This window comes from Myotis yumanensis, unplaced genomic scaffold, assembly GCF_028538775.1.
Source record: "Myotis yumanensis isolate MYYU_CA2020_CCGP unplaced genomic scaffold, mMyoYum1.0.hap1 SCAF_3, whole genome shotgun sequence".
Lineage (NCBI taxonomy): Eukaryota > Metazoa > Chordata > Mammalia > Chiroptera > Vespertilionidae > Myotis > Myotis yumanensis.
The window spans coordinates 58,502,919-58,530,751 of record NW_027223754.1 but is presented as its reverse complement, the minus strand read 5'-3'; the positions used below and the strand labels follow the sequence as shown (position 1 = coordinate 58,530,751).

Below are 27,833 nucleotides of genomic sequence, written 5' to 3'. Positions count from 1 at the left end.
AAAAATGTGATTGTCCCTGTTTTTGCAACATTTTTTTAGGTCCCTCCATGACTGGATGATGAAGGACAATAGGAAGTTTTAAGACTGGCAATGATAATTATTAGAGGGAGAAAAAAAAATCAAATGCAGGCCCATTTATTTAAAGCTAGGTTAACATTATAAATGATCAGCAAAACACATTAAATTAAATCAGCAAACATAAGGAGTATACAGGGTGTCCCTCCAAAATGTATACACATACTTTAACAGCTGATATCTCAATTTTGAAAATGAAATGCATTTTAATAAGCCTTTATAACTATTCAAAGTGTATGTATACATTTTTTGGAGACACCCTGTATCAGGGGTGGGCAACCTTTGTGTGAGTGCGTGCCAAAACCAGCAAAATCTCTGACTCAAAATTCTTCTGTGTGACAACCCTAATTTTTGGAGAACATGTTACGCCTACTTGATACCTCTTAAGGTGTACGTATGTGAAGAACCTTGGAGAAATAATAAAATTCATTTGAGCGACAAAAACACAGTATATGATGATTAAAAATACATTTATTTTTTAATGTATACATGTACACTGATAGTCCGACAGAAAACTTTATGACTCCGTTTGATATTATCAGTGGGACTTTTGCTGCTGCATCACTGATGACAGAGATTTTACATGAGGTTTATATTTAGTGACTTTCAGAGATATGCACGAGCTACTACTTTCATCCGTCAGGCTACTCTATTATGAGACTTAACAAAATTCATCACTGAGAACAGAGATTCACAAGCGTATGTGGATGAAACCAAAACACTGGTCGGATCTAGGAAGGCAGGGAGAGTTAAGGCAGAGGCATAGAAATTGCTCTTCCCCTCTCTCGTCAATCCACGTCTATGGTTTTTAAGATAACTTGTTATGTAAAATTATTTATTTATCTAAGATGCACCTACACTGAATTTATCTGAAAAATAAAAAAGTCGATATTAAGAAAAAAATTGTAAATGGATGATTATAAGAGAGGGTTTTGCGTGCCAGCAAAAGTTACTGGCGTGCCATGTTTGGCACGTGTGCCAGGGGTTGCCCACCCCTGCCCTATATTATGCCACATTAAAATTTTCAACTCCAACTATAGTCCCTTTTTAATTCCTCATTATAAGCTATCCTATCTTTAAAGAAGACAAGGATTTTGGCATACTTTAACCTATCAAATGCTTCCTCCTATTATTTAAAAATGTTATTTCATCTTTTTGAAAAAACAAAACAAAAACTTGGACTTATTTTTTTAAATCAATAAATACTTATTTACATTTATCAGTTGTGGTGGGGGGAGAAGGGTAGTTACTGAATAGTTTGGTCCAGCAGGGAAAAATATTTTATTACTGCCCTAGCCAGTTTGCTCAGTGGATAGAGCGTCGGCCTGCGGACTGAAGGGTCCCGGGTTCAATTCTGGTCAAGGGCATGTATCTTGGTTGCGGGCAAATCCCCAGTATGGGGTGTGCAGGAGGCAGCTGATCGATTTTTCTCTCTCATCGATGTTTCTAACTCTCTATTCCTCTCCTTTCCTCTCTGTAAAAAAATCAATAAAATATATTAAAAAATATTTTATTACTGACCCTGTTTAGTATTGCCAATGCATGTGATAATAAAAAGCAAACCGTTTAAGTCAGCTTTATCCCTTCCTTGGGTGTTTGAATTTGTAACCCAGGAGCTATAGGTGGTCATTTTCTACCACATCATCTGGAAAGCAGAAAAAGGTGTCCTGTGATGAGAAAGAGCAACAGCAAAAGAGATGCAGAAAGGACCTACAAGAGGGCGGACTCAGAGCAGCCCTGATTCTACTCTATTTCCACTGACTGGAGGAATCACAGCGATTGCATTTTTTTTTTCTTGTTTGCTGAAGTTATTTTGAATTTGTTTTGTTTTGCTTGCAACCAAAACTCCTTACCAGTGCACACTTGACCTGGGAGGCTCCTCCTTGGGTCTCAAATGAGTTTTCCTTCTAACTGAAAGGCAGTCGTGGAATTTGGTCTCACTGCATCCTGCATCTGGGAGTGGGGAGGGGCGGGGGGCGGGGCTGGACATCTCCATAGCTGCCTTTAACCATGGCTAATTCTGCCACGTAACATTAGGGATGCTGGTCACTGGGGCTGGGCCAGTCTAGATGGAGCCCCAGGAGAATGGGCATGACAACTACCCCCTTTTGATGAATTTTCTGCCTTCTAAGTTGACAGACGAACCACAGATCTTACTGTGGGAAAGGTGCATGAAGTTATTTCCTGATGGGCAGGTTGAAGAGCAGTTGAGTTGAAGAGGAGCAGAGCTTTCAATTTTAATCATTCCTTTGAATCATACAAGGAAAGGGCCTTATAGAGTGTTCTTTCCCACCTCTTTTCCTCTCTCCCCAGATCTCCCTTTTCTGAAGTTTTCTTTTTCTCTCAGTTCCTGCAATCTGGTATTGAGGAGGAACTCTTGTCTCCTCATCCCCTTCCCGGATCTTGCAAATTTGAGAGCCACAAGTCTCCACTGCTTAGTCAAAGCTGCTCCAGATCTGGAGGGAGAAGATGTGCAGCTTAGATTTTGATCCTGATTCTGCCTGCACTGGAAATGCAAGCTTGGACAAGTTCCAACTTGAATTCTTTGTGCTTCAGTTTCCTCATCTGTAAAATAACAGCAACAACTACCAAAAAGTTGGCACGAGAAGTAAATGAGTTAACTTAATCACATAGGGCAGTCGCAGGCACATACTAGCAGTTAATTGTAGGGAGCAGCTATAGGGTTAAGCCTGGGCCTGACCTGTTGGCAAAGCCACAAACAAGTCCCAGCTTAGAGGGCACAGTCCTCTTAGCATAATTAGGCTTGATCTTATGATGCTCCCTAGATCTTATCTGGGTAGCTAATGGGCTGAGGGAAGTGCAGCAAGCCCTGCCAAAAAAAGTGAAACTCAAGAACATTGTAACTATGGTGACCACTACCTTGTTTACCTCTGGCTATAAAATAAAGGCTCAGCTTGCTGTCTGGATCTCTCTCTGTGGCCTCAGCCAGGCACAGGTGATCCACCTAGACCCAGCTTATTCTTTCTGCCTGTCTTTTCTACATCCTTCGCAACACCCCCTCAGGCTCACTGAACCCTTGGCTGTGCTAGCTTGGCACAGTTAATGCTAGCTACATTGCTGCTGTTGTTGCTCTAACTGCATGATGAGTGAGGACACTCACTTCTCCTGGGCATTTTGCTTCAACAACCCCAAATCTCCTCTTAGTTTCTCCAACATATACCCCCCCCCCTCTCTGGAGAATTAGCCTAACTAAACCATCTCCATTTAAGCCATGTCTTTGAATTTTAACACTAAGATTACACTGTAAGTTCCTCAAAGGAAAGAAGTATGCTTTGAGACTCTGACAAGAACCTTTATCAACTCTTCCTGAGATCAGTTGGAACTTTCCAACGGGTCTCCAGGGGCAGTGTTTTTCAGCTATCTCCTGACCCGCTTCCTGAATGATATTCCTAAACCACATGTCTTTTGCTCAAAAAAATCCAAAGATTGTGATAAAATTCAAACTATTGAGAAAGAGATTCTAGGCCAGTACTGTACATTAGAAATATATGCAAGCCACATGTGTAATTTAAAATATTCTAGAAGCCACATTATTTTAAAAAGTAAAAAGGAACAGGTGAAATTAATTTTAGTAGTAATTTTATTTAAATACTAGAGGCCTGTTGCACGAAAAGATTCGTGCAATAGGCCTTCCCTTACCCTGGCTGCCGGCACCGGTTTTCCTCTGGCACCCGGGACCCAGGCCTTCGCTCCAGCTGGAGCCGCCTTCAAGCCTTCGCTGCTCCAGCCAGAGCCGCCTTCAGTCTTCGCTCCGCCACTTCACGCCTATGTATGCAAATTAACCGCCATCTTTGTTGGCAGTTAATTTGCATATCTTGCTGATTAGCCAATGGGAGGCGTAGCGAAGGTACGGTCAATTACCATGTTTTTCTGTTATTAGATAGGAGGATATACCTAGTATATCTAAAATATCATTTCAATATGTAAGCAGTTTTTAAATTATTGAGATATTAAACACTTTTTTTGCAATACCTTGGGCTAGTAATTTAACCTCTATGAGATTCAGTTGCCTCCTCTGCAAAAGGAAAATAATGGAGAAGTGTCTACTGTAACAAATGACCACAGAATCAGTGGCTTAGCCCAAATATATCATTGTACAGTTTTGGAGGTCTAAAGTCTGAAATGGGCTAAAATCAAGGCAATGTCTGATTTTACCTACTCTTTCCCGTATTAGGATCCTTGTGATTACATTGTGTTAATCCAAGAAAGTTTCCCCATCTCTAGGTCTGTACCCTTAATAATATCTGCAAAGTCCCTTTTGACATGTAAGACAACACATTTATATATCCTGGGGATTAGGACATGGGTGTAATTGGGGCCTGTTATTCTGCCTGTCACACCCATGCATCAGCACAGTGCTTGGCCACTGTCAGCCCTAAATAATGATCTCTATTAGAAAACCTTGGTTATAGTTCTTAATAACTTTGTATTATTTGTTTCTGTATTTGTGTTCTGTGAATGTCACACCCCCAGCAACAGCGCTGCACACATTTTATTTACTCACTAACTCATACACTCGTCTTCTATGTGTAAGTCATGGTTACTAAGCAACCGGGAATGTAGTTAACACTCTTATGAGCCTGTACTGCTGAGTGTGGGTATAGAACAGGTGCTCCAATATTTGTTAAATGATTTAATGAAGCGAAACAGCTTCCTTACACTTCTGAGGAACACATCATGCCTTGGTTCTCAACACACTTTCTTCCTGGAATGAATACTCTTTCCCACTTTTGCTTGTCAAAACTTCCTTCAAGACTAGGCTCAAATATCCGCATTTAATTTTTTTTTATGAAATTGACATTGTAATTTGTAACTGAACAAGTTTCTTGTCTTGCTTTGTTAGCTAAGAAACTTATTGTGAAGTTGATTGCCTGTTCCCCAGCAATGATGTAAGACTGTGTGGTTCTTTACTGGACAATCATCGCGAATCTTGGCTTCTCTTTTCTTTCATAATTTCTTTTCACTGTAATTCCCTCCAGTATTTATCTTTTAGAGTCTAGTATTTTTTTTTTTCTAAGCTACCTATGTCATTAGTGAAATGAACCACCTTAAATCTAGCTGAACAGAAGTCCTACAAGTAGGGAATGAAAGCAGCAGCACATCGAGACTGGTAGGAGGGGAACTGACTGGTCCCATACTCATGTGTGGCAGTTTAAAATGTGGAGGGATACCTTGGCTGTGGAGGTTTCCCTGAGGAACGAGGGGTCCCTACCCCACACCAGGCCTCCCAGCCTAGGGTTCCATTGTCAGAAGGAGAAGTCCCCAAAACTTTAGGCTGTGAAAACCAGCGGGGATTGTGGCTGAGTGACACACAGGCTGCCGGAATCCCAGGCAGTTCCTCTTAAAAGGCCCATACCTGGACTTACTCGGACTCACTCCTCTGAACTCCAGCATTGGGGCTTGAAAGGAACCTGGGGCACTCGGGGAAGAACTAACTTGTCTGGAGTCAGGGTGACCGCTATAGAGGCAACTTTTCCCTGAGGAAGTACTGGCAGAGGCCAGTGTTCCTTTGCTGAATGCTCCCCGCCACAGAGACAGCAGGTGGGTACCATATCTGAATCTCCATCAATCTGGTTCACACTTTTCCTCCCAACCTTGTGATTCCCTGAGTTCCCACCCCTCCCTACTTGCAGACTCATCCAAGCCATTTCCAGTGGGTTTTACATACAACTGGCCTTTTTTGCCTCATATTTTGGCCTTTCCTAAAATCTCTTAAACAAGCAGCAGCTGGCCTCAGCATGCCCTGTACCTCTCAATGAGTGGCCCCAGACTCCACACATTGGTGCACAGCTTGGCCGCTCCAAGCCCAACACAAATAGCCATCTGCAGATTGCTTTGTATTTGGGTGGCCCCAGGCAGGGCACAGGTAGTGACTGACTTTGCACCTTCCAGGAAACCCCAAAACTAGTGCACGTGGTGGTCAACTTTGACCACACTGAATTAAACCCAACCACTTCCACCATGACACACTCAAGGGGTGGACTTGGTGAGCACCAAAGCCCCACTGAAGCAAGTTCTGCTCCATAGGGTTGGCTTCTGCACAGCAGCTCTTTAGCTGTGGTCACAGCAGATTCTAGCCAACTGATTGGCCTGGGGGTCAATCCTTTCCAGTGATGCCATCATCAATCAAGGCTCAACTATAATAGGACAGTTCACACAGGGGTGCACCTGGAATGCCCAGCTCAAGTGACTGGGGAGGCTGAGTCACTGGGCCCTACAGGACACCTACTACCACAAGGCCACTACCAATTCCAGGAGACACAGCAAATCTACCTAATACATAGAAACTAACACAGGGAAGCAGCCAAAATGCAGAGACAAATAGGTCACAAATGAAAGAACAGGAGAAATCTCCAGAAAAAGAACTAAATGAAATGGAATGGAAGCAGGAAATCTATCAGATACAGAGTTCAAAACAATGGTTGTAAGGATGCTCAAGGAACTTACTGAGAACATAAACAACAGGAAAAGGACTAGTCAGAAATGAAGAGTACCCTAACTGAAATAGAGAATAACTTACAGTGAATCAACAGTAGAGTAGGTGAAGCCGAGAATCAAACCATTGATATGGAATATAAGGAAGCAAAAAACACCCAATCAAAATAGCAAAAAGAATTTAAAAAATGTAGTGTAAGGAGCCTCTGGGACAACTTCAAACATACCAACATTTGCATCATGGGGAAGAAGAGAGGGAGCAAGAAATTGAGAACCTATTTGAAAAAAAAATAGAAAACTTCCTTTACCTGGTAAAAGAAAGAAATACAAGTCCAGGAAGCACAGAGTCTCAAACAAGATGAACCCAAAAAAGACCACACCAAGACACATCATAATTAAAATGCCAAAGGTTAAAGACAAAAAGAGAATCTTAAAAGCAGCAAGAGAAAATCAGTTATTTACCTACAAGAAGTCACCTTGTAGGTACTGTCAGCTGATTTGTCAACAGAAACTTTGCAGGCCAGAAGGGAATGGCAAGAAAGATGCAAAGTGATGAAAAGCAAGGACCTACAACCAAGATTACTCTACCCAGCAAAGCTATCATTTAGAATTGAAGATCAGATAAAGAGCTTCTCAGACAAAAAACTAAAAAAGTTCATCACCACCAAACCAGTATTACTTGAACTGTTAAAGGGTTTTCTTTAAGAGGAAGAAAAAAAATAAAAATATGAACAATAAAATGGCAATAAATACATATCTATCAACAATTGATCTAAAAATCAAAATAAACAAACAATAAAAACAGACTCATAGATACAGAGAACATTTTGATGGATGCCATACGGGAGGGGGAGGAGTGACAAAAGTGAAGAGATTTGAAAGTACAAATTAGTAGTTATAATGTAGTCATGGGGGGTCTAAAGTACAGCACAGGGAATATAGTCAATAATATTCTAATAACTATGTATGGAGTCAGATGGGTATGAGATTTTTCAGGATGATCACTTAGTAAGTTTTATAATGTCTAATCACTGAGGTGTACACTTGAAACTATAATATTGTATGCCAACTCTAATTGAAAAAAAGATGAAAAAAAACCAAAAATGTGAGAGAATATAAACATGTGAATACCTTTAGGACCCTTTTCAGCTTCAGGTATCAGGGTTTTTTTTCCCACAAAATATTAACCCAAAGTAATCTAGAGGCTGGACTTGAATGAGTTCTGCCCGCAATGCTTTCAGCTTGGCTTGGGACCACCATAGTGCTCTAAATGACAACAAATTACTCTTGCTTTCACACACTTTGGGCAATTAGAAATTGCTTGCAACGTTAAGGCACTGTTACACACTACAAAGGAAAAATGTTTGTATCATCTTCTCTTGAAATACGTATTTTTTAAAAAGCATTATTTCTTTTATAGTGATGGTTCAGATGCATCTTATTTAGACATGGCGACCTTTTGTTGATTACTCTTTCGAAAGTTCTAAAAGGTACTGATTAATAAGGTAGAGGTTGGTCAATTTCCTAAACACATATATCTTCTACCCAGTATTCAATTAAGATCCAACATTGTACTTCATTACTTCTCTTATTTTCTGCAATAGTTATACACGCTATGATTGTGCTGTGTTAATAACTTTTTTTCCAAGGAAAATTGGATGGAGCTTTAGACCGTAAAGATATTTAAATTTTGTTTTTCAAGCAATACTTTACACAATCTTTATGCTTTATCACTGTATAAAAATGTACAGTGGTTTATTGACATGTACATTCCAATATGTTTACAGCTGCAAGATAATGAGGCACACTCAGTATTGCACTTCATTAAAATTTCAGGCTCAAACTTAACCTAGAAGTTTAAATGAAACTGCATTTGTAATTTAGTAATTATTATAGAGGACAAACATTGATATCTTTATTTACACTGTGATACTTATTACATTTATATGCCATCCTAACACAATTTTTATTTAAATAACAGTCTAGGAAATAAACCAGAATATTCTTCTTTTTATCCCCACCCGTGATGCAATTGTACAGGATTACAAAAAGGCAGTATACAATAAACAATGATTATTTTTCTTTTTTGCTTGGAAGCCAACATCATTCTTAGTCCTTGAGCATGGAGATTCTTTCTATATCGATTATCTATAAATGTCCAATGCTTCACAGGCCAATGACGGTAATGGCCACATGCAAACACCTCACAAGTTTGATGTCTTGGCTCAAAAGAAAAGAAATCAAACTAATGGGGAAATTTTCCATAGCAAGAATTATGTACATGGTATTTGGCATCCTTCTTGCACTGCGTGTGAATGGTTCATTTTCATGGATGTAAAAATGGTCCCGTCCTTATCCTGAGCAGTTTAAACTTCACCACATCTGCTTGGGGGATGAAGGCAACTTTTCTATCCACAGACAAAGGAATCTGAGTGTTTTAAAAAGTGTGAGCATTTCTGCACACTCCACAACCCAGAGCAAATTCTTCCCCAGTAGGTGGATGAACAACATGGAGTGGACATTCAGTTCCTTCTAATTGTTTGCCTTTGGGACCTGTATAAGTTTTGAAGGAGGCAAAAGAATATAATTAAAATATATTCACATAAACCTAATATAAATATAAGTCACTGCTAAGTTATTCAGAGAAATATGACAATGATTATGCAAATATAAAATAACAAAATTGTTTGTTTTCTAACCACAAAAGTAAAAATGTTCCCCATAAAAAACTCAACATACCAGATACATATGTCGAAGAAGGGACATGGTCCCTTAACCACAGCATCCTGACTAGAGATAAACACTAATGATGAATTTGGTTCATCATTTTAAAGCAGAGCAATGAACAAAAATGGTCACAAAAAATTTCTCAATTTAGTCTAGCAGGAAATTATTCTGGATGAGAAAATACAGATTTTTATATAAAACTAGAGGCCGGTACACGAAATCTGTGCACGGGAGTTTGGGGGGGGGGGTCCCCTCAGCCTGGCTGCATCCTCTTGCAATCCGGGACCCCTTGGGGGATGTCGGGCCTAAACTGGCAGTCGGACATCCCTCTCACAATCCGGGATGTTGCATGCACCAGTGACCATAATAGTACTTTTTATACAGGTGAAAGGCATCTTGCTGTCATATGGGCAGCTACATTTTTTTGCCCTGGTTATAAAAAGTAGTACATAACATGATCCTTCTGAGGCAGTAGTACCATTTTCCCCATCTTATGGGTGGAAAAACTGAAGCAGAGAGAAGTTAAGTAATTGGCTTTGTCACACAGTTATAAGCATCAGAGTCAGGGCTGACCACAAAATGTGCAAGCCAGAATCTATGCAGGTCATCGCTGCATCATCCTGTTTTTTTCAGGGTTAGAGTAGCCTTGCCAGGTTTTAATTTTTAAATCTAAGAGACTGTTCCCAATATATAAGGTAGGGTCCCTAGGCCTGGCTGGTGATCAGGGCCACCTGTGGGGCAACTGGTGGGCAGGGTGATTGGGGGGCCCCTGCTGGACCCACCCTGGCTGGCAGCCTGGCGCTGTCTGCTGGCCGGCCCCGCCCCCCCCGCCCCTCCCCGGCGCCCCTCCCCCCCTGATCCAACACTGCCACTGGTCGCCTCCCTGTTGGGGGGCAGATACTCAACACTCAATTGAATGTCTGCCCCTTGGTGATCAATATGCATCATAGTGACTGGTCGTTTCGCTGGTCATTCTGCCGTTCGGTCGATTTGCATATTAGGGTTTTATTAGATAGGATATTAGGGTTTATTATATAGGATGTTTTTCAGGTAAAAACAAATTTTAGTGTAAATAAGCCATGCTACCCTTCCATTTTCTCTGAAAAAAAGGCATACATTGGTAAAATGGGAAGACATTATCAGTGTTCTTTTGAAAAGTATATGGGAGGGAGATTATAGGCAAATAAAAATTAATCAGCCTAAAATATGAATGATAATATGGAAGCAACACTTTGGGAAAGATACATTTGTAGATAATCAAATAAAGTAGGCTTAAAAATGGACAAAAAAACCCCATTTTTCTATTATTTAAAAGACTTGTTTTGCTCATGTGCACAAGTATCCTGGAACCAAAGAAGGTTATCAGTAAGTAGTTTAGAAAGGAATGGACAGAGGGGTTATTTAACTTCTTAAACAGACTCTTGTTTTCATCTACATATTAATTAAAATTAATGGTTGACAGTGGTTAGAGAATTGATCCTTCTGTCTTTCTAAGTAAACTGCACAACCATTTCCCTAATTTCACTGTCAGTCCTCCTTTAATTATCTACAGTTCTCTAAATGAATGGATGAGTGAGTGGAATATGAAAGACAGGAAAAGCACACCTTAATCTAAGTGTATGATCTTAGGCCAGGTATTTAACCTCTCCAGGCCTTGATTTTCCATTTGTGAACGTGGGGGATAATACTATCTACCTGGTAGGCTGTAAAAATTAGGTGAGAAAATACATGTGAAAATGCCCAGGATCAATGTCAGTTTCTTCCTTCTACCACCTCTCCTGCCTCATTCCTGTGATTCACAATTGTTTAGAGGGCAAAGTCCTTTTTCTTGGCTGACCTGGATGATCACGTGCATGTTTGACTGGAGGCCTTGCCTTTGCCTGGCCCATCCTCCTTCTCTCAGCGACTACCTGCCACTGTGTTCTCTGCAACACCTGTTTCAAGACTAACAAACTTCCTTTTTGTTTTTAGTATTTTAAAAATTCTTTATCTCCCCAGTTCTAGCATGTCATAAGGGCAAGAAGCAAGATAGACTTTTCTGGTTCCTTTATTTCCAGACCACTAACGTACAACTTTCATTCAATAATCCCTCTTCCTTTCAAGCTCAAATGAGAGAGAATACTGCCTGCCCCCTTTCACTCCCTTCACTTCCAGACCTTCCTCCTACTAATGATGGCTCACGTCTCTATTCTGGCTATTATCCTAAACACTCTAGCCTCACATTATTCTGATCTTGCTTCCTTTAAAGTCCACCACTTCTATTTTTTCAAAAGGTTTTTAGAGGTGGAACAGTGTAACAATTTTTATTAGACATGAGCAAGTAGCAAAAAGTAGCCTTACTTTAAAAACCCTCTTTACCTTATCATCTTTGTTTATCTCTCATGGTTTAAAAATCAGTAAGAAGTCACCTCTTCCCCTATTTCTCTCCCATCTTCCCTGTTTTCCCCAGTATTAACCAATCTTATTAATTTTTTGTATAGCTTTCCAGTGTTTTTATGCAAATATAAACATATATATATATCTAAATTTTTCCTTTCTTACAAAGGCAGCATACTATATATACTTTTTAAAATTTAATTTTTCATTTAATACTTTCTTCTATAGATCTTTCCATATCAGTACATAGAAACTCCATCCTCAGTCTTTTTTTAATGGTGCATATTAGTGTTTAATCACCCCCCCCCAGTGGATACTTGTATCATTTATGAATTTTTATCATTACAAGCAATGCTGCAGTGAATAACCTTGCACATTTTTCCTTGTTTCTTTTCTTCACATATGTAGGTATGTCCCCCAGAAGTGGGATTGGTGAAGGGTAGATGAATTTGAAATTTTGAGAGGCACCTCAGGGTCTACCATTTGCACTCGGATAAGAATTGGATGAAAGTGTGTGTTTCCCAGATTTAACAACATTGTCTATTGTGGTGTACGTAGTTCTGTATGTATTTTGCCTAATTTCAGATACATTTCATGCAAAATTCTCTTCTATGATCACATTTACCTCTTCTTCCACTTCTCCCACTACATTAAGCCTCTTATTTCCACCTCACTGTGAGCACCAGCCTCCTGACCTCTTCCAAACTTTCAGTCTCTTTTTAGTTTCATATTGACTTTTCTCAGCCTGATCTGCACAGATAATCATTTTCCTGTATTTTCAGTAGCTTCTTCAATTCCCTTGGCTGTCTGATGCTCACTACTGCCAGTTCCCAGTCATTCTAGATTAAATCAGTTGTCCATTTTATGGTGCCTGTTCCAGGCTTCTTTAAAAAAAAAATCACAAAATCCCTTTAAATGGTTCTGTTACCCATTATAATTTCAAACGTCACATGGCCCTTTAGTGCCAAACAGCAATCCTTTCACTAATCTTTAGTTGACTTCCTTCTCATCCTCCAAGCAATCTGCTCCACTATAGCTCCCAACCTCACTTGTGATGAGGATCGTTTTACTTCACTCAGAAAGTCAGAAGTTCTTAGAACCAAGGAACCCCTTGGATTCTTTAGGATAGTGTCAACTAGGTTTCTGCCACTTGCTGCGTGCCTGCCACCCCGGAGACCCCCAGTCCACTCAGGCCCCCAGCCCCCTAGGCTGGTCCGAGGCGCAGGTGAGCCTCAGATGGCAGCTGCCCAGCTGCCCAGGGCCGCCCAAGGCTCAGGTGACCCGGGCCAGCCAAGGCTTGCGCTGCCGGCAGTGGCAGCAGCAGAGGTGTGATGGGGCGTTGCCTTCCCCTGATCGCCAGGTCGCCTCCAGTGCAATCACTGGAGGAGAGGGAACCCTCCTCCAGCGCATGAATTTTCATGCACCAAGCCTTTAGTCATTAAATAAAACTGGATACCATAATCATATTTAAAAAACTAAAAGCATACCTGCAGGACAGTGTGGTAGTTCTTCCTTAGGAATGCTAGTCATCCTTTGAAAATCATCATGACAAGCATTACAAAAATGTGTTGTTCCAAAACAGAAAAAGACAGCCACTGAACAGCAGTAGCGACACTTATATTCCAAAAAGTCTGTGCCATGTTTCGGACACATCTATAGCAAAAGAAAACAGACAAAGATTATAGTGAACCTATTTCATTATACTTAAAGTAGTAATATATATAACTCAGAGATTCATATTTTGAGAGTATACACAACTCTAAAAACTGATTGAAAAATTGATGATACCACATTAAAAAAATAATGAATAAATGTGTGGCTTTGCCCACAAGATCTGGACAAGCTTCAAGTTCTAATCCCAGCTCCATCATAACTAATTTGATTTATAAGCTAGCCTCTTAATTTCCTTGTGAATGTTTCCTGGTCAGCCAAGTTAAAAAAATTAATAATTCATTTACCTATCAATCTCATAGATGTACTATGAAGATTTCATTGAAGAGGAGAAAATCTAGAAGTGTGAAATCTGGTAATTATTTTATGGGAGACAAAAGTATAAAATGCAAATCCCATCCAAAATAGATAATATATATGAATAAGTTGGAAAATTATACATTGCTGTACAAACACCAGAAAACGGTGGGAAAACCTGCTATGCCATTTCTACAATACTGGTTATATTATTATTTTAAAAAAATTAGAGGTTTAATGTTTCTAAATTGTCATTTCTAATAAAATGGTCTACCCACCTGAGCTCGGGACACATCAGAACAAGCACCACAAATGAGCTCTCTGGGATCATAGTCATCCCCTTGTCCAGCCTCAGCATCACAGCGAGCTTCACCACCAAAATATGCCTAGGAAACAATGCACTGAGATTACAGCAGGGAAGAACTCGGCCGTATACTTTGGGCACAGTGGACATAAGATCAAGAGGTCTTAGGAAACAGCATTGTCTATTAGACACTCCCTTGCATGTCAAGTGGATGCCCCCATTGCTGCCCAGAGGGCAGAGCAGGGTAAGAAATAAAGCTATATTTATTCTTATAGAAATAAAGGGTTTTTAAATTCTGGAATGAATTTATGCTTACAGTAGGAAGTTGAAACACTGTACTGTCAAAGCAAAATAAAAAAATAATATACAATATTACAAATAAATATCAAAATAGGATATCCTATGTAATAAAACCCTAATATGCAAATTGACCAAATGCACTGACCACCAGGGGACAGATGCTCAACGCAGGAGCTGCCCCCTGGTGGTCAGTGCACTCCCACAGGGGGAGCACCGCTCAGCCAGAAGCCGGGCTCATGGCTGGTGACTGCAGTAGCAGTGGCGGGAACCTTTCCCGCGTCCATGGCACGCTAAGGACCCCTCAGGGAATGTACGACTGCAACCAGCAGGTGGACATTCCCCAAGGGGTCCTGGACTGTGAGAGGGCACAGGCTGAGCTGAGGGACCCCCCTCCAGCGCATGAATGTCGTGCACTGAGCCTCTAGTTAAGTAATAAAGAAAAAATGCGTTTTTAGAGCAAAGTTTAAATAGTCTTTCATTATTTTGAAATTGTAAATAACATCTTTCTTTTTATTGCTCTAAAAATATGTTTAGAACTTCTCCAATTTTAATACTGAGAACAAAAAATATGGCTAAAGTGAATATTAGTACAGAATTATAATCCTCAGGCTAATGGGAAAGGAAAAAAATCAATTTTAATCATATAAAATTTTTTAAAAAGCAAAGGCAAATTGGGTAATTCTGTTCAGAATACTGCTCATACTTATAGAACTATACTATATGCAATAACTGAACAGTATCTAATACAGATATTTGAATAAATGAAATTATCATAATAAATGATTTATCTGAATTTGCTCTGGGCACAAAACAAATGAAGTCAATTATAATTGGGGCCATCTATATGCATATGTCCCATAGCCAAAAAATTGAGGATAAACAAGATGAATCAATATAAATCTATTATCTGTACTAGAAAACAGGTCAAAAGACAGGCTGCATTGATACAGAGTTATTAAATCGTCTTCCCCTAGCTGAATATGGCCTCAGAAATATTCCATTTGTCCCAGGGTCTATTCCGGCTGTTTTACTTCTCTGCATTCCCTGTGTGGCTTCCTGGACATTTGACTGCCATCCTTGTGGTGGCACAATATTCATTTATAATGTTTAGTACATTAAACACCCAGAAATAATGTATTATTTGTAACAATACAATTCACAAACATACAGTATTGATCTTTCTTGGGTGTATGTATATTTGTCTTCCTTTCTGGCTACCATCTGTCTATTTATCCTTCTCTTCATTATCTGTATTTTTTGTTTGCTACACTGGGAGTGTATCTTTCATTTACTGATTCCTTTGTTCATTTATTCATTTTCTAATTAACTTAGTGTCTAATAAAGTGCCAGTAGTGAAGACAGAGAAATGAAAAAATATAGTCTTTGTCCTCACGGAACTTATCAAGTGAGGCAGAGAGATAAGTGAACCAGTAATCATAATGCAGGATAATGAGGGCTATGATGGATGTATGCCAGATTTCTAAATCACATGGTGGTAATGGGTAAGTGTGGGCACATTGTAGAGGAGGTGAAACTTGATATGAATCTAAAAGTATGATAGAAAGATTTGGCTCTGCACCTGAGCATGTGTGTAAGTAGGTGGCAGGTGAGAGTAAAACGCAGAGCAGAAGATAGAGAGGTAGAGAAGAGCATTTCATGAAGAGAAATTGCCTATGTGATGGCATGGAAGTGTTAGTGAGCGAGTAGACATGGCCGAGTTTGGGAAGCTGAGTTGTTCAGTATTCTATAGCATAGGGTGCAAAAGGTAGCAGCTTGGGGGATGAGATGAAGGGTGGACAGGGTTAAAGGCTTATAAGCAAAACAACGATGCAATCAGATTTGAGAAATAGTTATCTATGAGTAGTAGTGTAAGTATAAACGATCGCATGGAGGCGTTAGGGGCTCCACAAAAGCAGTTCAGGAAAGAAAGCTGCTGTAATTACCAAAGAAAATCATTAGGGGAAAAATACCCTCAAGACATTTGGAGACAAAATTGACAGGACTTTGTAAATTAACATTGGAGATGAGAGTCCAAGTTGAATATAATACTGGACATACGGACTTTGAAGTATGTGTGAGAAATCCAAATGTCTGAAAGGCAGATTGACATTTGTATCTAAATCTCAAAGATTTTGGAAGGTCATAATATTATAGGTAGTTGGCAAAGGCATGGGTGTACAGGAAGTAAATCAAAGATGAGGAGGTATTATTGGCCAAGGATGGAGTGCTGGGGAAACAAATATGGTAAAGGGTAGGTGAATGCAAAGAAACCCTAGGAGTGATTAAAGACAAATGACCAGAAAGGAAGGAGGATATAAAAAAAGTGTTGTCTTGGAAACCAAGGAAGTAAGAATTTAAGGAGGAAATGCTCAAAAGAGTCAAGTAAGAGAAATTTATTCAAGAACCACCTGGATTTGGAAAACAGGAGGTTTTTACTGATGGGAAGTAGCTTATGTACAGAAATATTTCATGTTTTGGAAATAGCCTGTAGAGATTAACAAATATCCCAAAACAAATTAAGTAAATAAATTAAACTTGAAACACAGTACCAAGCTTTCTCATTTTTAACTTCAGATTTAAGAATAATTGAATTATCAGTATACAGAATTCAACTTTTTAATCATATAATCTCTAGTTCTTAAAAATTCTTAGTATAATTTATAGCATACCTTTTTGCATTTGTAGCAAACATAATATGCATATCTATTCATGGCGTAGCCAGCTGGGTCATTATAAAATCTCACACCAGGAGTTGTGATAGCTTCACTCTTATGTAGACCTTCATATTCCAATCTCATTAAGGCTTTTCTTCTGACATCCTCATAGAGTTCTTTTATTGGATCAAGCAGGTCTTTTAATACTACATGATTTATTTTGTTCTGAAATTTAAAAAATGAACATGTTAAGAGAGCCATTTATTAACTCAACAAACTGTGTACCAAAGTGCCAAAGCACTGTGCTAGGAGGTAACTCAAAAATCTATAATAATAAAAGCATAATATGCTAATTAGACTGACAGACATCCTTCTGGATGACCTTCTGGACAAAGCCGCGGTGGGTGGGGGCCGAGGCAGCCGCTGCAGTGGTGGGGGCTGAGCCCCGTGCACGAATTTCATGCATCGGGCCTCTAGTTTCTAAAGAAAATGCCATTTAAAAATAATCTTGTAAAGTTCTCGCAAGCCGCACAGGGAAAATGGAGATAAGTGGGGCACAGAATGTGAAAATTCCACTTTATTAGCTTTATATTCCTGAGTATGGAACATATCTCCTGCTGCCTTAGCTGTTCTGGGAATAAAAGGTTATTACCTTGCTGCCACAAATAAGACACCCCTTCTCTGTGTGTTCCTTGGAGCTAGGGTAGAATGTCATATGGTAGAAATAAGCAGGTAGTATTTTCTATACCACTTAAATGTGACTTTTTCTGGTGGCACTATATGAGATGGGAGAGCAAATACTACAATCTTTTTTTTATTATTTCTCAGTTTACCTAAGCAAGGATTGTTTGTGTTAAGCCTTTCCCTATATATCAGTCGGCAAATATGAAGAAAATAGGGAGAACTAAATAGGAAAAAAAAAGGAATTAATAGAGATGGCATTGCTAATCACATTCTTAAAGGTTTTTTTTGTTAATCATTATTAGCTTGCCAAAACAATTTGCTACTTTGCTTATTACTATCTTTGTAGACATGTGTCAAAAATTTTCTTATTTGAGCTCTAAAAGTGTTTTAATGGCACTGAAAGTTCAGCTTTTACTCTTCAATGGCAGGTATCAGTACCTACAAGCACCACAGGCTCATTCTTCTTTTTGGTAGTTACCCCTTGTCATGTCACATGACCTGAATTTTCAGGGGGTCTGAAAACAGAGATGCATGCCTGTCAATGCTTGATGATGTTTAAATAAATTTTATGATGCAGTATGCTTAATTTAACTAGCTTTTAATTGACAATTACTATTTTGAAACGTATCATAATAAATATATTATAGTCTTAGGTACCACTTGGATAAAGAGAGCAGGTGGGGGATGGTGGTAAAAAAAAGTAAGCTGGGAAGGACACTGAGAGACACTGACAGTTTATTCTGAAAGATGAAGATAAAAATGAAAGTAAATAGAAAGTAGATAATTTCTGATTCTTTCCATACCTTGCAGATGGGACAAGATATAAATCCAAATGTTATCCTTGGACCAAGCCATCTGTTTTCCAAAACCCGTCGACAGCACTGTAAGTGGAATACATGACTACAGTCCAGCTTAAATAAAGAAAAGAGAAGAATATAAGCAAAGGTAACAGTGATAAACACCGTAACTAGCAGATTATTCAATGTATACTGAAAGGAGATAAGAGAAAAAGCAAGCAATTTAGTACAATGATATTTTAGCCCTTTCCCACTATTCATAGGACACTAACTAAGTCTTCAGGTGCTCCCAATATTTTAGCATACATATATTAATGCCACATTATAGAGAGTAAGCTGGGTTAGGAAAAATGCAAAATTACTCAATTCTGTATTTTATAAAAAGAAGAGGAAACTACTGACTTAGAGATTTAAGATTTTTTTTGAGACTACTACCTTGGAATTACAAGAACTGGAAATATAAATAAGCAACCAGTAAAAGTATATAAAAGATATTTAGCATAGTAACGTCTATATTAATATGTATGTACATTATGTATAGAGGTATGTATCATTGCATCATTATGTACAGATCAGTTATATAATGCTATTAAGTATCATTCTGGATTGAAAATTAAGAAAAGAGTAGATATTGGATAATCTGTTTTTCATTCCTTATGAACATTTTATTGATTATGTAAATCACAAATTAAAGCTAAACACACAAAATGTAAACAGAATATTCTCTTTAATAAACTGGTAGGTATTAATGGGACATTTTCTCTCAATGACAATCTAGACACAATTAATACTTTAAAAGCTGAGACAACCTGAATGGCTGGTGCTGCCGAGAGTGCTTCAGTGAAACATATCATGCACATGTCATCAGCATCTTGCTTCAGTGTTGTGGCACTTTTATCACAGCCATGCAGACAGGGCAGACAATGCTCTTCGTTTTTCACACCTCCACATGGATGGCCACAAGGATGTGTCTTACTACAGGCTATCTTAGCATATTCCTATTAAAAATGAATTACAATGGCACACAAAATATAAAAAAAAGCACACATCCTAGTAATCATATCTATTATAGTAGTTTTCCAATATATTTTTCCCACAGGAAATACATATTAAGGCTAAGTTACAATAAAGTGATTTTTATTCTTTGAATATAATTTAGGATTATTAACAAAGTCTATTTTTGTTTTAATGTGATTTTAAAAATTTTCACTCCACATAAAGGGAATGCTGATTAAAAGTGAATTACAAATTTAATCTATTTGTTATTATACATAGCCACAGATCAACAAAAAATTACTGCCTCACAATCTCCCCATCACCACCCACCCCCTGGCCAAAATGGGGATGAAATAAAATACAGGTATCTTTCACTATTTGGGCACTATCTAAATTCTTGTTAACTAAATTGAGGCATCACAAATATCTGGACAGCCCTGACCAGTGTGGCTCAGTTGGTTGAAGCATCATCCCGTGCACCAAGGGTAGTGGGTTTGATTCCCAGTCAAGGGCACGTACAACCAAGCGATGTGTTTATCATTCTCTCTCTCTCTCTCTCTCTCTCTCTCTCTCTCTCTCTCTCTCTCTCTCTCTCTCCCTCTTTCTTTGATCTTCCCTCACCCGCTTCCACTCTAAAATCAATGGAAAAAATATCCACGGGTGAGGATTAACAACAACAAAAAATTTTGCATAACATGAAATGTGTATAGATGTTTAAGACTAAAGAACTTTCAGGTAATGGAAATTTATTTTAGGAAAATAAGTGAATAAAATATCTATGAGAGGCAAAGAAAATACAGCCCATAGATTTTTAAGTTTCTAGCACATAAGTAAATGTTAATTATATATACTGACGGTCGATGGGAAACACACACAAAAGGAATCTGGTTTGGGCTTGAGTGCTTTATTTGACCCATTTGCCAGCTTTGATAAAGCATTTAACTCATAACATGAGTACTACACTAATTTAGAACACAAATGATGCTGAGTTGGAACTCTTACTTATATGAAGTAAAGATGTCATGTGGGAATACATGCTCTCCTTACTGGGATACTCACCTGGCAGTCTGCATCAGAACAAACACTGCCAACAGCAGATAACTCTGTTCCACTTCTGGAACCACAGAAGCGGCATGCTTCTGAGCTACTTGTGGTGGGTTTGCCTAGGTTCAAGCAGAAAAAAAATCCCCCTGAAGAATATTTTCTACATATTTTAATATAACTCATTAAAAACAAACAAGCAAACCAAGTTTGTGTCAGTTGTCATCACTGGGAAATCAGTCTGGCAATTACAAGCTGAAGGGTTGTAAGCTACACTAATTACAAATTACACAAGAAAAGGGATAAAAAACTGAAAAGCTATACCTAAAGCCAAATAAATTAACTGTTTCATTTATACTTTTTCAGTAAAAAGAAATAGACTAGACTTCTAGTCAAGATAGCAGGTTGAGCAGATATGGCAAGCCCCCCACTAAAAAAGCACAATACCAGACAAAATATAACACAAAAACTGAATAAAAGTATATAAAACAAAGGGAAATAAAGCTTTAAGTACCTTTCCACAATGGCAATATTAAAATTCATAGGAGAAAACCTCATCAGAGAATATGAAACTTGAAAAACAGAATTCCCACCCAAGGAAGTAGAGATAATAGAATAATTTGGAAAGAAATTTACATTTCGAAATAAAAAAGGAACAGACCCATAAAAACAAGAACAGAATAATATGAAAAAGAACAGGAAGATTGAAAAATATAGACAAAGATCATTTTATAAACACAGATAGAAAAATTCAAAATATAATAGTAATACATTGAACTTAAAAATATCCTTTTTAGCCTGGCCGGTGTGGCTCAGTGGTTAAGTGTCAACCTACGAACCAAGAGCTCATGGTTTGATTCCCAGTCAGGGCACATGTCCAGGTTGTGGGCTCGATTCCAAGTGTGGGGCTTGCAGGAGGCAGCCAATCAATAATTCTCATCATTGCTATTTCTATCTCTCTCTCCCTCTCCCTTCCTCTCTGAAATCAATAAAAATACATTTTAAAAAATATTCTTTAAAAAAAAGGATAGTTTATATCATTAATACAATGATGGTTCAACATTAGAACATTTATTAATGTTATGTTATGTCATAGTAAGATTATAGGAAAAAAAAATCAGCTCTAAGAAAAAAAGACGATGCTTTTATAGCATGAAAAGTTACTCCTACCTAGAGTTAAGTTTGTTCAGGTTTATACCTAATTCTAACATTCGAAATTCATGTTAGTCAAATGGCAGATGACAGAGGTACTGAAAATTGAGAATTTGTAAGATCTAATATAACAAAACTGGGAATATAGCAGACTTACTTTTTAAAAAATCAATCAAAATGAAAACCCACATGTTCTGGAGATAAAATAACTGGCTCAAGATTACATAACTAGTTAGTGGCAAACCAGGTTTCCTGACTTTTAGCGTGATGCTTTTTCTACCATTGAACATTGTCTCATAAATATAATAATACTAGAGGCCCACTGCACAAAAATTTGTGCACTCGGGGGTTAGGAAGGGGCGGGAGGCCTCAGCCCGGCCTGTGCCCTCTCGCAGTCTGGGACCCCTTGGGAGATAATGACCTGCTGGCTTAGGCCTGCTCCCAGGTGGCAGAGGGCACGCCCAATCCCTAGATGCAGCCCCTGGTCGGGCTCAGAGCAGGGCCGATTGGGGAGTTGGGGCGCCGCCCCGTCATGCACAGAGCAGGGCGGATTGGGAGGTTGTGATGTCACCCTCAGTCTCGCTCAGGGTAGGGCCGATTGGGGGGTTGGGGCACCGCTCCCTGTCACACTCAAGGCAGGGTCGATGGGGAGGTTGCGGCGCCACCCCCTGTCACGCACAGAGCAGGGCCAATCAGGGGGTTTGGGCGCTGCCCCCTGTCATGCTGATCCCGGTGCTGGGAGGCATATTACCCTTTTACTATATAGGATAGAGGCCTGGGGGCCGGCTGGTTTGCCCTGAAGGGTGTCCTGGATCAGGGTGGGGGTCCCCACTGGGGTGCCTGGCCAGCCTGGATGAGGGGATGATGGCTGTTTGCAGCTGGTCACACACCCTTCAGAGTGGGGGTCCCCACTGGGGTGCCTGGCCAGTCTGGGTGAGGGGCTGAGGGCTGCTTTCAGGCTGGCGGTTGTTGATTGACGCTCCCAACAGCTCCTTTTTTTTATTTTCTTCTGGGCCAGCTTTAGCTCTGGCTCTAGCTCTGAGAGCAGGTATCTGGTTTGTTTCGGTTCTATAATCGAAACAATGTATAACTTCAGCTCTGAGATCCCAGCCTATATTTGTTAGAATGTTTCAAACTGCCAGCTGAGAGGCCGGCAAGGCAGGTGGGGAACGTTGGAGTCTGCAGTCACAGGAGCAAGCAAGCCTCATGTTCGCTTCCAGCTGCCTGGCTGCCGGCCGCCATCTTGGCTGTCAGTTAATTTGCATAAAGATACGCTGATAGCCAATGGAAAGGGTAGCGGTCGTACGCTAATTACCATGTTTCTCTTTTATTACTGTAGATAGACAGGGATCAATGATGTCATGATAATTACTTATCAGAATATACTCAATTAATCACATTAAATAATTTTAAAGTAACATCTAGTTTAATGGTAACCAACAGGCATGGTTCAATCTTAAATCCTCTTTTACCTGTGTGTTCTCGGAATTCCACCATTGCTTTCATTGTTTTAGAATCTGCAAGTGCCATCAACCAGAACAATTTAGTTCGACCACAACCTTCATGAAGGTCAACCTTTATAGCTTCTTCTTCTTCTTTGAAGACCTATTATATCATTAAGAGAAGGGAAAATATATTTATTTATGATCCTGAAAGAGAAGTACAAATTTAATTATTCAATAATAATAATGGCTTTTATTAAGTAAGCATTCTAAAAAGTTCCATATATTTCCAATCTTCTCTTTAATCTTTACAACAGTTCTGTTTGTATAAATGTGGAAACTAAGTTTTAGAGATGTTAAACAACTTGCTTGATTTACACAGTTGGTAAGTGAAACAGCTGCTGTCATTCCCAAGTCCATTTTTTCTCATTACCCTAAGTCTTCCACAAAAGTTACTGAATACACTTTATGTTCTAGATACTGTTCTGTGTGTAAAGACAGAAATCTTCACCTGTCTTTGATGAGTTTTGGTTCGTCGATGAAGATGAAGGAATCTGTCACAGTCAGTACATAGATTTCCACATACGTTGCATAAAATGATTGCTGCAGTTTCACCATCATCATGGTTATCACACATAGGCTAAAATAAAACATTTCCACAGGTTACATTAGATTAATAAGAAAGTATCAATATTCACACAAATTGAATGTAATTTATTTTTGCCAGTAACAGTAACTGAAGTCTATTAAGAATTTGGAATCTGAACATTAAACTGAATGATGGCAAGTGTATTAAATTTAAAATTTCCTCAAAGGCCTAAATCAATGATTAATAAAATAAACAGTATATTTTGCTTAGCGATTGAGAAAATTTCTCCCCATTATATTCAAACATTCATTTTTGAAACTTTAACCATTAATAAGAAAGTGTTGAAAGAATCATATAAAGTCTTCTTTCAGTGAATGAAACGATAAATATCCAACCTACTTTAAGCACATTTCTGAAGAAATGGTATATCATATTGCCTCTCTTACTGCTTTTTCTCCTTGCCATAAGATTGATTACATTTTACTACAAAAATTGAGATATGAAATCAAAGTCTGGCTAAAAACAAATTTTGATACTATGCAGACATGTCTCAGAGAAGGGGAAAGCTCTTTTGTATACCTAAAGCCCCTAATCTATAATAATAAAAGTGTAATATGCTAATTAGACTGGACATCCTTCTGGACGACCTTCCGAATGAAGCGGGGCTGTGAGGGAAGCTCAGGTCCTGGGTGCCTGCTGGTGGCTGGGGGGAAGCCCCAGTCCTGGGTGCTGGTAGCTGGAGGGAAGCCAGGGTCCTGGGTGCCAGAAGAAGCCCAGGTCCTGGGTGCCAGATGGAAGCCGGTGCTGGCAGCTGCGGGGGAAAGGAAGGGGCCCCTAATATACTATAAAGAAGGAACCCTTGTGAGATGAACTTTGGCAATGTAACACAATTTTTCAAGAGTTTCACTAATTATGTATTTTGACTTGTAGTACTTTTTTTTTTTAAAGCTAAGCTACCGCTGACTATAAAGAAAAACAAGATCATTTTATATAAGATAATTTTCATCTTACCATTTGTTTTTGTTGTCCATCCTTTCCCATCCATCTCCCTGAGGAGAGACGATCTACATGGTCCTGGTCAAGAACGCACAGTGATGCTAGAGCAAGCCAGAGCTGTTGAAAGGAAAGGCTGTTACACTACTGAATACTTAGGAAAGACTTATAAAATGTTGACTGTCTGACACATGATAATAGTTTAATAAATTCCAGCTGTATCTGAAGATATGTAAATACCCAGTGGTACTCAAAATTTCCTGATGTCGCATCAGACACGTACACGATTGCTGTATGTGCCATGCACATAGTATGCACTCAAATATTTATTGAATAAATGTTCCTCTGATTAAGCACTCTATTTCCTGCCTGATATATAAAATTATCCTTTACTAGAGGCCTGGTGCACGAAATTCATGCACTCGGGGGGGGGGGGGGGTGGGCGCGAGGGGGTCCCTCAGCCTGGCCTGCACCCTCTCGAAGTCCGGGAACCCTCAGGGGATGAACTACATCCTTAGTGCTGCCGTGGAGGTGGGAGAGGCTCCTGTCATTGCCGCTGTGCTCGCCAGCCATGAGCCCGGCTCCTGGCTGAGCGGCGCTCCACTTGTGGGAGTGCACTAACCACCAGGGAGCAGCTCCCACGTTGAGCCTCTGCCCCCTGGTGGTCAGTGCTCATCATAGTGACTGGTCATTCTGCCATTCGGTCAATTTGCATATTAGCCTTTTATTATGTAGGATTGGGCTACTACAAAAATAATATAGCAATATATGAATTTTCATATTTAATATTCCAATGACTCCTGCAAATTTTTCCATCCATTATCATTTGCCAGAGACATTAAATTCCAAGGAAGGTGGTACAATGGATGTTTAATTTTGTAGAGTCCCATGAGTAGTTGGGTTCATATTAAATTCTTGTAGGTAATAACAGTTACTTGCAAGTCTCTGTATGCCCCTAATCACCTAGCACTATGCTTGGTGCACTTTGTCAGAAATAAGTAAATGTCTAACAAATAAAGCAAGTGTTTAACAACTCTAGAAAATTGCCCTAAAAAATAGTTGAACACTTTCTGAGGCTTAAAGAATAAGTTTCAGTTTTACATAGAATTAAATATTTCTTCATTACTGAAAAAAATAATTAACTGTCTTAATTCAGAAGTATATGGGAGTGTCACTGGATATGAAGAGTAAGAGGGGAAAAATTAGGGAAAGAAAAGCCAGAAAAATAAAAATAAAATATGCTAAAAAAAGGGGGCACAGAATAAAGAGAAGAACACATGCAGGGTGGGTGAGGATTAGTCAGAATAACTGCTTCAGGAGAACCAAGATGGTAGTGAAGTCAAACACCTGTACTCGCTGCCTCCCATAGCCACATCAAAATTACAACTAAAATAGAGAACAACCATCATCCAGAACTGCCTGAAAGCTGGCTGAATGGAAGCCCTACATATAGAGGAGTAAAAAAGAAAGCACACTGAGACTCACAGGAGGTGCGGAGGCATGGAATGGGCTGGTCCGGTACCCACGTGTGCCACCTTTTTAATCAGGAGAGAGCGAGCATATCCTTTGTGTTATCTTCCTGCTTCCATGAATTTTGAAAGGTGCTTTAATTTAATTTTAAGAGTGAGACAGGTCTCATTTTTTCCCATACTATAAAAGCTTTTTAGCCGAAACCGGTTTGGCTCAGTGGATAGAGCGTCGGCTTGCGGACTGAAGGGTCCCAGGTTCGATTCTGGTTAAGGGCATGTGCCTGGGTTGTGGGCGCATCCCCAGTGGGAGATGTGCAGGAGGCAGCTGATCGATATTTCTCTCTCATCGATGTTTCTAGCTCTCTATCTCTCTCCCTTCCTCTCTGTAAAAAATCAATAAAATATATTTTAAAAAATAAAAATAAAATAAAAGCTTTTTAGATATTGGCAGAGAACCAAGATGGCAGCATAGGCAAATGCCTGTTCTCACTGCCTCCCACAGCCACATCAAAATTACAAGTGAAATATCGAACAACCATCATCCAGAACCACTTGAAAGCTGGCTGAATGGAAGTCCTACAACTAGAGAAGTAAAGAAAGCACACTGAGACTGGTAGGAGGTGCAGAGGTGCAGAACAGCCTGATCCGGCACCCATGTGGGCTGCTTTTTTAATTGGGAGGGAGATTGTCTCTGCAGAGGCCCCAGGGAGGAGCAAGTGTCCCAGCTCCACACGAGAATCCTAGCCCAGAGCTGGGAAAAGAAGTTTCTATGGGCAGTAAGAACTACAGGCTGTAAAAACCAGTGCACTTTGGGGCTGAGTGACGCACAGGCTGCTGGGGACCCAGCTGCTCCTCTTAAAAGGCCGGCACCATGAACTGAGTTTACAAGCTCCTGCTTCCTCTGAGCTCCAGTGCTGGGCGAGGCTCTGGGGGACCCAGACTCATACAAGGAGAAACTGGACTGTCTGGCATCCGGGCACGAACTCAAGGGCGGCTTTCTTCCAGATGGAGGTGCTCACAGAAGTCATTGTTCCTGGCTGCAGGACTGACTGGCAGCCATTTCTCTTTGCTCCGCCCTGGTGATTCCCTGAGACCCTGCCCCACCCAATTTACAACCCACCCAAACTGTGCCCAGTGGCTTTTGCATATGAATGGCCTGTCCTTTCTTAGGCTAAAAACCTGTCAAAAAATCTGCAGCTGGGTCAGGGAGCACCAAACCTATCAATAAAAAGGCCCAAGACCCAGCACCAGCAACAGCACCAGCCTGCCTTGCTTCACAGCTGGGACTTATCTGGGCACTTCCAAACCCAATACAAAGAGGAGGAATCTGCAGATCTCTCTGTAGCTCCTGCTGGGTGTCCCCAGGCAGTGGCTGACTTTGCACCTCCCTGGAGACCCAAGAGCCAGTGTACCCAGTGGTCAGCATGAGACCATACCAGATTACAATTCTTCACATCCACAAGTGACACACTCAAGAGGCAGACTCAGTGAGCACCAAAGCCCCATTGAAGCAAGTTCTGCCCCAAAAGGATGTCTCCTGCACAGCAGCTCTCCCACTGAAGTCACAGCTGGTCCCCACAGCTAATTGGCCTAGAGGTCAAGGCTCAACTACAACAAGATTGTGCACAGAGCCCACAAAGGGGTGCACCTAGAGTGTCCACCTCAGGTGACTGGGGAGGCTGAACCACTGGGCTTTATAGAACACTAGCACACAAAGCCACTCTATCAACTCAAGGAGACTTAGCAGCTCTACCCAATACATAGAAACAAATACAGGGAAGCAGACAAAATGTGGAGACAAAGAAACATG

The 27,833-nt window shown here is 39.9% G+C and overlaps 1 protein-coding gene across 8 annotated transcripts in view; it reads right to left on the bottom strand.

Moving 5' to 3' along the window:
- Nucleotides 1-8,257: 8,257 nt before the first annotated feature.
- MYCBP2 (MYC binding protein 2) overlaps nt 8,258-27,833 on the bottom strand; it is a 272,896-nt gene continuing 253,320 nt past the window's right edge. For all 8 annotated transcript variants that reach the window (XM_070408908.1, XM_070408907.1, XM_070408910.1 and 5 more), the window contains 10 exons: nt 24,573-24,674; nt 23,484-23,612; nt 23,003-23,135; nt 20,397-20,500; nt 19,151-19,339; nt 18,348-18,455; nt 16,876-17,085; nt 13,881-13,988; nt 13,122-13,287; nt 8,258-9,084 (listed from right to left, as the gene is read on the bottom strand). In XM_070408908.1, coding sequence (XP_070265009.1) covers nt 8,969-9,084; nt 13,122-13,287; nt 13,881-13,988; nt 16,876-17,085; nt 18,348-18,455; nt 19,151-19,339; nt 20,397-20,500; nt 23,003-23,135; nt 23,484-23,612; nt 24,573-24,674 — 1,365 coding nt within the window. In that variant the 3' untranslated portion in view covers nt 8,258-8,968. The remainder of the gene's footprint in view (nt 9,085-13,121; nt 13,288-13,880; nt 13,989-16,875; nt 17,086-18,347; nt 18,456-19,150; nt 19,340-20,396; nt 20,501-23,002; nt 23,136-23,483; nt 23,613-24,572; nt 24,675-27,833) is intronic.